Source organism: Camelina sativa, chromosome 4, assembly GCF_000633955.1.
Source record: "Camelina sativa cultivar DH55 chromosome 4, Cs, whole genome shotgun sequence".
Taxonomy (NCBI): Eukaryota; Viridiplantae; Streptophyta; class Magnoliopsida; order Brassicales; family Brassicaceae; genus Camelina; species Camelina sativa.
The window spans coordinates 25,439,006-25,450,208 of NC_025688.1; the positions used below are offsets into that span (position 1 = coordinate 25,439,006).

Consider the following 11,203-nt stretch of genomic DNA (forward strand, 5'->3'; position numbering starts at 1 on the left):
TTAACTCGCTGCAGAGTATGAAGTTCTTTGAGAGATAATGGCAAAGAAACAGAACAAAAACAGAGAGAAACAGGGTGTAGAAACGCATAAGAAAGCAAAAACACAGTGTGAAGTGTTCGACAAGATCAATCAAGATGTTCAAATCTTATATTATAAAAGGCAGAAAAAACACTAAAAACCTAAACAGAAAGAGACTCTTGCAAACAGCACAAATTAAAATGTCCTGAGACGAACGAAGACGCTGGCTTCATCTACTGTTCCTTCTGAGCCTATGGACCCGCTGATTAAGCTCCTCGATCTTGAAGGCCATATTCGAAACGCTGTAAAGAATCCAGTAAAAACCGAGAGCCAAAGCGATGAGGAGGAAGTTACGTTGAGACTTGAAGATAGATTTCTGGTAACGGAGAAGCTCCGAAGCGGTGCAGGAATCTCCATCGCATGATATTCGAGTCTCGTACTTCCAGTAGATATCCATGAGGAGGAATACACAGAATGGGATTATCGCCAACAACGGTTTCAAGAGACAACGAGTGACCACGGCTAATCCCTTGCGGAGAAAGCCTAGCCCTGGCATCGTCAAGAGGATGACCATGATCGCTTCAACCGCTGTGGCGTTGGCTAAGATTGTCCATTCCAGAGCCATTGTTTTGGTCTGAGTTGGTTTCGGAGATTTTTGCTTTTGTTTTCTTACTCGTGAGCAATGTAGGTATCTACTATCTAGGGTTTGTAGCTTTGCTCTCGGCGGTGTTTATATAGTAGCAATGTAAAATTTCCTAATCCTATTTTACATATTAAAAGAAATATGGAAAATAATGATTGGTTTGAATTTCCTATTAATTAAAAACTCCTTTTTTATTTTTTTATTTCTCAAACTATGTAACAATTGTTTTTTTTGTTTTTTCTCACTAATTGAATCAACCTATCAATGAATTGGGTTTCTACAGTTTCTACTTTCTAGTTTTATTTTTGAAGGATATTGGGACCATTATATTAACATATCAGATTCATATATATCTCTTTTGTTAAAAAATAATAATAATATTGCCTTGAAAAAATCTAAATCTTATTTGCATATCAGCATTTTATTTATTTGCTTATCAATTTATTTAGGACCAATCAAATTCGAAGACAAGAGGGAGAAAGTGAAAAAAATAATTAAATGAAATATAAAATAAAGATCCTGATTGGCACAAGACTTGACAGCCAATAATTTGTCAATCATACTTTTTTGACTTTTATTTTGTTTAAAACTTTGTAAGCCACTTTTTTTTTTCTATTCATTGTTTTCTCATAATTTTTAAAGCTTCAAATTCAGGCTTTAAAATTAAACAAATAGAAAAGCTTTATTTTTTTTCCTCCCATTATATTTAAAATCTCTCCACAAGTTTATATATATATTTTACATAATTTTATTTTTATAAATTAAATTTTCTTATTTTATTCTCTTTCTTTTAAAATCCATTTCAATAATAATTATTTTTATTTTCATTATTATCATTAATATCATCATTTCAATATATTTTAATAATAAAAGTAACAACTATCGCTTTAAAAGTATTTGTTACCAATCAAATTTTAACAGTTAAAGTTTTTAAAGCTTTTATAGTTAAAGCATCTACAGCCAAATTCTCTACAGCTAAAATTTTAAACTTAAAGTCTTTACAATGATAAGTAATAGCCATTACCAATCAAAGCCAAAATGGTGACCTAATAGTAAATATAATGTAGAAAAAATTAGGATATGTTCCTGTTGTATATTGCCTTTTCTTATAAGTTAGATTTTCCTATTAGAGTAGGATTAGGGTTTTGGCTCTTAGTTGTGTATTGCGTCAGCTATCTTCTCCTTGTTTGTAAATTCTTTTCTCGTTCGTCTCTCTCCTTCACTCGATCTTCTATTTTTTTCTTCAATCCTTTCTCTACATCCATCAATGGCCTCGAAACTTGATTCAGCTGCAGTCCTACAAGAGAAGAATCTAGAGTTGGAAGCCGAATTGGTGAAAGTCAAGCAACAGGTTACCAACTTAGAAAATTTGGTTGATCAATTGCTCAAAGCTGTTGGCGCAAACGATAGGAAAGGTATATATTTAGTCGTCTCTCGATCTTCTTCTTCAATCCTTTCTACGATAGGAGTTTCAGTTTGGTTTATGAATCTATCGAATCTGACCCTTTTTTTTTTTTTAGGTGTTGCGATGGAGGTGGAGAAGAAGGATGAGACGACAGAGACTGGTGAATCAGAGAAAGTGGTGAACCCATGGGAAGTAACTGCTAAAGTCGGAGAGAAGATAGATTACGAAAAGATTATTAAAGAATTTGGCTGCAAAAGGATCGACCAGTCACTGATCGATCGTGTTAAAAGACTGACTTGTCGTGAACCACACGTTTCCTCCGCCGTGGTGTCTTCTTCGCCCACAGGGACTTCAATGAGATTCTTGACGCGTATGAGAGTGGAGAAAAGTTCTATCTCTACACTGGAAGAGGTCCTTCTTTAGAAGCTTTGCACTTGGGCCATTTGATTCCTTTCATGTTTACCAAGTAAGTGAAGCTGTGTATATATGGTTTTGGAACATCTTCTTACTCTGTACTTTTATTTATACTCGATATATGGCTGCAGATACTTGCAAGAAGCTTTCAATGTTCCCCTTGTTATACAACTCACGGATGATGAAAAATCCATGTGGAAGAACTTAACGGTGGAGGAAACTCAAAGACTTGCCAGGGGAAATGCCAAAGATATCATTGCTTGTGATTTCGATGTTACAAAGACCTTTATCTTCTCCAACTTCGGCTATATGGGGTAAGATTGCTTTAGCTCATATAATGGCTTTTATATTGTATCCTATTACTATTTTTTTTTTTTGGTTTTTATGTTCTTACATTACAGTTTCCTGACTGATTTTGCGAAAATGTTGTGTGTATATAGTGCTCTGTATGAAAATGTAGCCAAGGTTGCACCATGCGTAACAGATAATAAGGTAACTATACTCTCTCTAGCTATTTCCTTAAATTACACAATGTGGTTCAGAGTAGCTTTGAGTTACTGGTTTTTCATTTTTATATCTCCTGCGTACGTTTCTAGGCTAGGTCAATATTTGGCTTAACCGGTGAAGATCATATCGGGAAACACTTTTTCCCTGCAGTGCAGGTACGTCTTTTTTTTGTTATGCATGGTGTGGCTACATGAATTCTAGAATTATCATAGTTTAAATTGGATTCCATATATATTTGCAGGCAGCTCCATCATTTCCGAGCTCATTTCCGCATCTGTTCCCTGGAATGGACAAGCTCCGTTGCTTGATTCCTTGTGCAATTGACCAGGTTTGCTGTTTTGTCTTACTTTATATCTTAAACTTGTTTGGTTTTGGAAGATAAATAATAGCCTTATGCTTTTTGGTTTTTTGTTGTTCAGGATCCTTACTTTAGAATGACTCGTGATGTTGCACCTCGGTTAGGATATAGCAAGCCTGCTCTAATTGAGTCATCATTTTTTCCAGCTCTGCAGGCAAGTGTTTTCTTAACTACTACTAGTCTAATAAGGATATGTATAGATATGTGCTTACACCACAGTTTCTTGCTTTCAAACTATTGAATGCCTTGGTCATATCTTGCAGGGACTTAGTGGAAAAATGTCTGCTAGTGATCCAAATTCCGCTATCTATGTAACTGATACCGCAGAGGACATTAAACACAAGGTGAGTTCTGTAATTTAAATTTGTTTTGTTATCCCGTGCATCTATTATTACAAACAATTCCATTCATTGTCTGGTTTAAAGGGCACCTGAATCCTTCCCGCTTATTTTGTCGTTTTAAAAATTTAGGCACTCTGTTTGTGTAATGGCATTGTAGTGTCAAACTTCATAGATCAATAGATATATAGCAGTCCTAGTAATGAATTCAGATCATTGCTTCCATTATCTAAATTTGATGCGGTTCCATATATATGCAGATAAACAGATATGCGTTTAGTGGTGGGAGAGTTAATGAGGGTGATCAAAAAACACACGGATCAGATCTCGAGGTACCAAATTCCTTGTTTCGCCTCTTCCCCTTGCTCTGTATACTAAGTAAAACTTAGTCTTTAATTTTCTGGTAATAATCTCGTTTCTACTATTTTACTAACAGAAAGACATACCGTTCAAGTATTTGAGTTTCTGCCTCGAAGATGATTCTGAACTTGATTATATTAGAAAGGTACGTACCGTACGTACAAGCTGTCAATAAGTTTGTTATGAAGATCACTGCAGAGAAGGACGGATGTTTTTATATCGTAGTTTTCTGAATTATTGTGCTAATATATTTCAGGAGTATGGAAACGAAGAGATTTTGACCGCTGAAGAAAAAAAGAATGGAAAAAAAAAGATGATGACCGGAGCTGTAAAGAAGCGACTCACCGAAGTCTTGACAGAAATAGTTGAGAGACACCCGCAGGGCACGAGCTGCTGTTACCGATGAGGTAAAAAATTGTTATTCTCTAACTATCAAGATTTGATATCTCCCCACTCTACTAGGAATTTTGACTAACGGAAATTTTCAGATGGTGGATGCATTCATGGCCGTGAGACCTCTCCCAAGCATGTTCGAGTAGACTCATAAATCAGAAGAAACCCCTTTTGGCACCTCCTCGCAAATTCACATGTCAACGTTAATTGTTTGTCTATAAAAAAAAAAAGAGAGAGGGTGAATTACACCAATTAAATGAATAAAATACATTTATTTCTGTTACCAAAAAAAAAACCTTTATTTTGTTTTTAAAGAGGAAAGAAAAAGGGTGAATTACACCAATTAAATGAATGAAATTCAAATACCTTTAAAAAGAGAAAATAAAAAACAAGTCTATATAATATAGATTAGGATGTGAGGAAATAAAAAACAAGTCTATAATTCCGAGCACTAACATGATTTGTTTAGCATTATGATATTATAGACATGTTCAAAATACTAAACAAAAATATTTATAGACAAAATCCAATCAATTATTCCAAATGTCAAATCAAAATGCTAAAAGAACATCAAACCTAGTGAAATGAGTTCACTAATTCATGTAATGGACAAGTTTTTTCTTGTAACATTTTGGCTTCAGGAATTATGGTAATGCATGCAAAAAAGTTTTTAAAAAATTGATTTGGTCATCAATATCACCAAAATGGACTTATCTTTCACTTATCTATTTGAAAAAACTTTATATTCAAACTTCACAAAATCTTATTATACATCAGAGAAAAGCTATGTACTTTCACCACACTTGGCAAATAATTTGGGTTCATCTATTGGAATTACTTGCAACAAAGGTAGGAGATTCCTATGTTGAAATAGAACTTCTATCTCGAGAGCAGTTAGCCATTGTTGAACGGAAGTATTAGCTAGTAAAATCTTGAACATATACAAGAACCCAAAATTCAGAAGTCAAGGTTAATAACATCGTTTTTATGATTAAGATTATCGTAAGAACACATAAGTATATACCTGAATTCCGTATTAAGTATGACTCAATATAAATATTATTTACACATAAGTCAAAGATAAATAAATAATAAAATAATAATAAACTCAATATAACTGAATATATATATATACATGTGAGAAAATTTAATGAAATATGACTTTTGTATTGCTATTTTTTCTTAATTCTACACTAATTTTTGTTAAATTTTATTTATAATATTTTTATAATAAAGAAAAATTTTGGTGATTTTTTCAAAACACATGATAATTGTTGTTTTCCGTTAAAAGAAATATTGATTATAACAATTAAATTAAATTTTATTTTTAAAAAGAAAATATATTTTTTAATAAATTCTAAATTATAAAAGTTACTCTATGAATTTAATCGATAAATTTTGTAGAGAGACTGATCGTCTCCCATAAAAATATTTATATTTCCTAATCATTTTCATCAATCAAATCAACATATCAATAACCCCCCGGTTCGAATCCCTTACCAGTTAATACATTATACGTGTTCTACTACAGAGTATTGGGCTTTGGGCCCGTTTGGTATGGACTTTCCTAACCAAGTTTGGATTGGACGCAAAGTCAGGAAAAGAAAATTCGGTGAAAATTCTGACAAGCCGAGATCGATTGAGATTCGAATGAGATTCGAATTCTCGATGCTAAACGAAAGAAAGGGAGGGTTTAAGAAAATGGCGAGATTCGATGCGAAGACGATCGTCAAGGACAAGAGATTCTGGGTCGCTTCTTTAATCATCGTCTGGGCTGCTAGTCTTCAGGTTTCAATTTTACCCTGAATTCTTTTTTTTTTTTTTTTTCAATAGGGTTTAGAAATCTTTGATTTTTTTGTACTTTTTATATCTGAAATTAATCCGGTGGCAGGGTCACATGATGTGGCTGCAGAGGCAAGATTCATTTAAGCACAAGTTTGGAACAATTGATGAAGACGACCACCACAAGTAATATAACAAGAGTTTATGTCTCTGAAACAACTTCTTCTGTTTTTGTGTATTGTGAGTCTTGTTTGGATTATAATCATAAATACATAAGAGGATAAAATCTTGTATTAGGATTCCTGATCTATTATTACACTATCTCAAATGGTTGAAAAATAGAGTTTTGACTGTAAGATATTGCCAATTGCAGTCTCTGTGATTTGTGAGATTATTTTGTATTATTTAGCTTTGAGCTTTTTGCCTATTGGAGTATTTAGATGCGTTCTCTTTAGTATTATACTTCAACTCCTGTTTGCTACAAACGACATACTCACCTTCTTTCTCCCCACATTTTCTCTCTGTGAGATTGAATTACTAATTTCAGATACTCGAGAAGCTTGGTGATGAGTCAAAAAAGGTTTAATATTAGGTATTCTTCGGTGAAGCTTGTGTGCACCTCCCAGTCATAAAAGTAGCAAATCATTGTTGTGATATCTTATATCTCATGTTTTCATAGTTATTAACTTATTACTTTCATTTTTAATATTACTCTACTTTATTATTTTTTATTTTAAAAGAACTGTTTTTTTCTGTCAACTATTCAAGTTGTATAGTTATCATCCCCTCTTGATGGCCAAAAAACCAAAAAAAAAAAATCCGATTATATATATATATATATATATATATATATATCTCATAGATCTTTAGTATGTTTGAGTTAGAAACTCACAATTTCGAAGTAGAAAGTTAGAGTAATATAACATTAATTTTTTTCTCACATAAATCATCTCAGAAGAACATATCATACAAAATATACAAAATTTCCTTTATTTCATTCGATTTTCTATTGTTCTCTCAACTCAAAGCTTGTATTTTTCTACTTCACGATGTGAGTAGGATGGTGAATTCTTTAACACAAAAAGAAAAAAAGAAAAGAAAAAGGAAAGTAGTAGGATGGTGAATTGAAAGGATCTTGAAATGACTAACGTAGAATATTCGAACAAAACAGCACCACATACACTCATTGCTCTTCAGCATGAAGCTTTCATACAACTAAAGTACAAAAGCTGTCACATCAAGTACAAAACTATCTCTCAACAGAGATGCTTTCTTATGTGGCGACCAGAAACCGCAACATACAGAATCTCTAAAACACGTCCCAATTCCAAAAAAGAAAAATGTTGAGAGATAGTTTTATGCTCCATTACCCACCACCACATTACATCATACTCGTGCTCTAAAGTATTACTTTTCAATTAACTTTTTTTTTTGGCAGATTACGTATGCAAAGAAAGTAACATAGAGTAAATTAATTGTTCAATTTTTACAAAAAAAAAAAAAAAAAATTAGTCATATTACATTCTAATTATTTTTGTTGCAAATTTCCTGGACAGCTGTTGGAAATATACGTCGGAAGCCCATAATTGATTAGAAGTGTGATAAATTAAGAACTCTAAACACTAGTCGATGACTTTAAGAAAAGAGATACTTTTAATTGTGCAAAACATTTCATATATTATAGCCGGATACAAAATTAAACAAAAGCCAAAATTAGCATTACAATAACATGCACTCTACCAATAAGCAGCGATCATGTGTTTAGAAATCGGACTCATTGCTTTCTCTTATTATAATTTTATAATCGCCGGTGGTGCTGTCATTATTTTAGACTGATTCATTGGTGTTAGGCCTCGTGAAAACAACACTTGCATCATTTGTGTCCATTTCTGCATTTTCTTTCGACGAGAATGTCACAATTTGAGGAGTACTAAGTGGGAGTTCCTTGTCCATGTCGGGAAATGGTGAAGATGGTTCGTCTTTGCTTTTGCCCCACAAAACTGAATAGAGTCCAAGAACTATCACTATTGCTCCAAGAATCCTACAAATATTATATACAGAATTAATCAGTGAGATTAAACTAACTAAACCATTATTTGTTTTCAAAGAGCTTTTAGAAAGATTACGTACCTCCCAAGGAACATAACCTCAGCAAGGATTATAGACCCCAAGATGGCAACAATGACCATGCTCAATGGATTGAAGGCAGTCACAAACACCGGTCCTCGAGTTTTCATTATTACTCCTTGAACGTAATAACCAATCCCTGAACATATTATCCCCTGCATACAAAAACAGTAAGATCAGTTTATTTTATTTGTATATATAACCAAAAGCAAACCTTATATTGTGTATATTAGTATAATTAATCTTACACCATAAACAGCAGCTAGTAACTTGGAATCCAACTGGATAGCCCAAGCAGAAGGATTTCCCCTTTCAATATAAAGTGCCACTATAGTGCTTTCAAGAGACCCCATGAAGCATATGCAAGCTGTCAAGGATAGCTCTACCGGGTACGACTTTAGCGTTATCGCCTGCATAACCAATCGTTTTAGTGGTTTAGTATACTATACCCGTTTCTAATATATCGAATCATATGTAAATTTTGGTCTTTAAAATTACTTGGAGATTGATAAAACCGGCCCAGCAGATGCAACCGACAGCGATGAGGAGTGCGCCTTTAGTAAGATCTTGTTTGACTCCGGGATTGGATGCGTCTTGATGAATGTCGTTAGGATTAGCCCAAGGCAAAGGAATTAAAGGTCCTTTCACAACAGTCATAAGCATTGCTCCACCAACTGTCACAATTGTCCCTAGAATCTTGGCTTGGCTGTGTATTTTCCTGACGTTAACCTTCTCAAGTCTACGCATAAAAAATAATGATGTCTTTAGACGACAAACCAAAACAAACCACATCATACGAAACAAAATTAAGTTCGTAATACCTGAAGATCCACGCCATAATAAAGGCAAAGGCAGGCAGAACATTGGTCATTGCAGCTGTGAAAGTCGCCGAAGTGTACTTCATGCCAGTGTAGTATAAGTTCTGATCAATTGTTGGTCTATAATCATATAAACAAAAATTCAATTAATTATTCGTTTTCAAAACGTATGAAAGAAAAACGTAACAACTAAAATATATATATTGAAAAGTAAAAATATAGCTAGTAAATCAATCTTACTCCAATAACCCAAGCAACAATATCTTGAAGAAGATGGGTAGTGTCATCTTCGGCCGTATTTTTCTGTTCATAATTCAAAAAGCAAATTGAAGTAAAATAATCAGAAAATAATATTAATACTTTCTACGTGAAGAATACACAGACACGAGTCTATACAAGTACAAACTTACATTTACGTACGTATACGTAAAAGCATACATGCATGCATGACCAAAATTAAATACAATTTTATGTACGTCAAATGAAAATATTATACCTATCCAAGAAATAGGCAAACGGAGCAATGAAAATTGTAGCGAAGATATGGCGATAAGCAGCTAGAACGTGAGGGCTCATGCCTTGGTTCAAAGCAAATTTGGCTATGATCGACAGTCCGGCATATCCGAATTGTAGAGAAACAACAGTTAGGAATGGCTTCCATGTTTTTAAAGCCATATCTCAACGTACTTTAAATTTGGTATAAAGTGAGAGATTGCAATATGATGTAAGAAAGAGCTGATGGAGAAATGTGGGAGAGGATGAGGTTGGTTTTATAGGAGGGTTTTGTATTATTTATTGTGGGAATTTTAAAAATTAAAATATGACTTTTAAGTTAGGAGGAATTATAGGGATTCCACTAAGTAATGCAAGTTTGATAGTGAGTATATATGCCATTCCTGTTTATTTGTAGAATATAACATGGTGTTTTGATATTATCCTTGATTTAAAATAGGAGCATACATAATTTTTAAAGTAACTGGTGGTCGTGATGATGATGAAAACATCAACTACAATTGTTAATTATTAAATTTTAAAACTTCCAGTTTGATCCTTGGGGCCTTTTAAGTTTTAACCGAGGAAACTGAGCACTTCTCACCTGAATCAGCAATTTTCATACCATCGGATATCCCATAGATTTCACATTGTTTTCTACAAACAAAATTAGCATGGCTACATTAAGAGAAGACATGTCAAAATTATTCACCTTCTCTATATTTTCCCAACTTCGCATGTCATTTTATAATTTACACTAACTAATTTTACTTTCCAAATGATAAAAAGGAATACTATTGTCATAGGAATAAAAATATCACTATACTTAAGAAAATTTTCTAATTATTGCATTAATTTTAACAATTATTCTGAATTTTGTTTCTGTATAAAGAATGAGAAAAAAATGTCGAAAAGGTTAAAGAGGTTATCATAAGAATTAGAAGTCGAATATATTATTTTAGCCAACACATGGGGATAGTGAAATTCACTAGAGGAACACAAGTGGATCCGTGTCGATTATGTTTTTGTAGTTTTATAAAAAAGGATAAGAAGAGCTCGATTATATATATCACGAATAATTGAATCCACGAAAATAAATATTACTTCAATGGAGCTAGAAAAAACAATTAGAAAATGTGAATGTGTCCACATAACTCATTAAATAAATGGGAAAACGCATTATGTATCCGAATCGGATCATATGTGGAAGAAAGAAAACAAATAACTTTTTGGCCAAGGTCGTGGTTGAAAATTTTGGCACTTTATGATTCTCTCCACCTGGAACCTATATCTCTACTTAGAACAAAAATAGTAATAATATTTTGATCACAATGCACAAATATAAGGGAGTTTATACGTTATCTGACGAAAGCCACAGAGTTTTAATTCCCGACAGCCTAATTGTGTATCGTAGGCATGTTATGCGAACCATCCCTTACGATATATATTCCCATCATCTTCAGTGTGATATTTAAAAAAAAAAAAATCAGATAATTAAAATGTTATGCTCTACGTACCTGTTCAGAATATGCGATTTGTTATCATGTC

The 11,203-nt window shown here is 33.2% G+C and overlaps 3 protein-coding genes and 1 pseudogene across 4 annotated transcripts in view; 2 read left to right on the forward strand and 2 right to left on the reverse strand.

Annotated features, from left to right (window-relative positions):
* LOC104782403 lies at positions 124 to 701 on the reverse strand. The gene has a single exon (XM_010507325.2). The coding sequence runs from the start codon at positions 641 to 643 to the stop codon at positions 248 to 250; it is 396 nt and encodes a 131-aa protein (XP_010505627.1). The 5' UTR covers positions 644 to 701; the 3' UTR covers positions 124 to 247.
* LOC104782404 lies at positions 1,787 to 4,667 on the forward strand (annotated as a pseudogene).
* LOC104782407 overlaps positions 6,033 to 11,203 on the forward strand; it is a 16,810-nt gene continuing 11,639 nt past the window's right edge. Inside the window, exons 1-2 of one of the 2 annotated variants that reach the window (XR_767004.2) lie at positions 6,035 to 6,224; positions 6,328 to 6,668. Coding sequence is in view for 1 of the 2 variants with exons in the window: in XM_010507328.2 (XP_010505630.1) it covers positions 6,087 to 6,224 (138 nt within the window). In the remaining variant the exon portion in view is untranslated. Of the gene's footprint in view, positions 6,225 to 6,327; positions 6,669 to 11,203 lie in introns of those variants that run through there. The other variant, XM_010507328.2, reaches the window with a different exon arrangement.
* Positions 7,849 to 9,910, reverse strand: LOC104782406 (WAT1-related protein At2g39510-like). Its single transcript, XM_010507327.2, has 7 exons — positions 9,660 to 9,910; positions 9,404 to 9,466; positions 9,167 to 9,283; positions 8,844 to 9,084; positions 8,594 to 8,755; positions 8,349 to 8,500; positions 7,849 to 8,259 (listed from the first exon to the last, which is right to left on the reverse strand). The coding sequence occupies exons 1-7, from the start codon at positions 9,836 to 9,838 to the stop codon at positions 8,046 to 8,048; spliced, it is 1,128 nt and encodes a 375-aa protein (XP_010505629.1). The 5' UTR covers positions 9,839 to 9,910; the 3' UTR covers positions 7,849 to 8,045.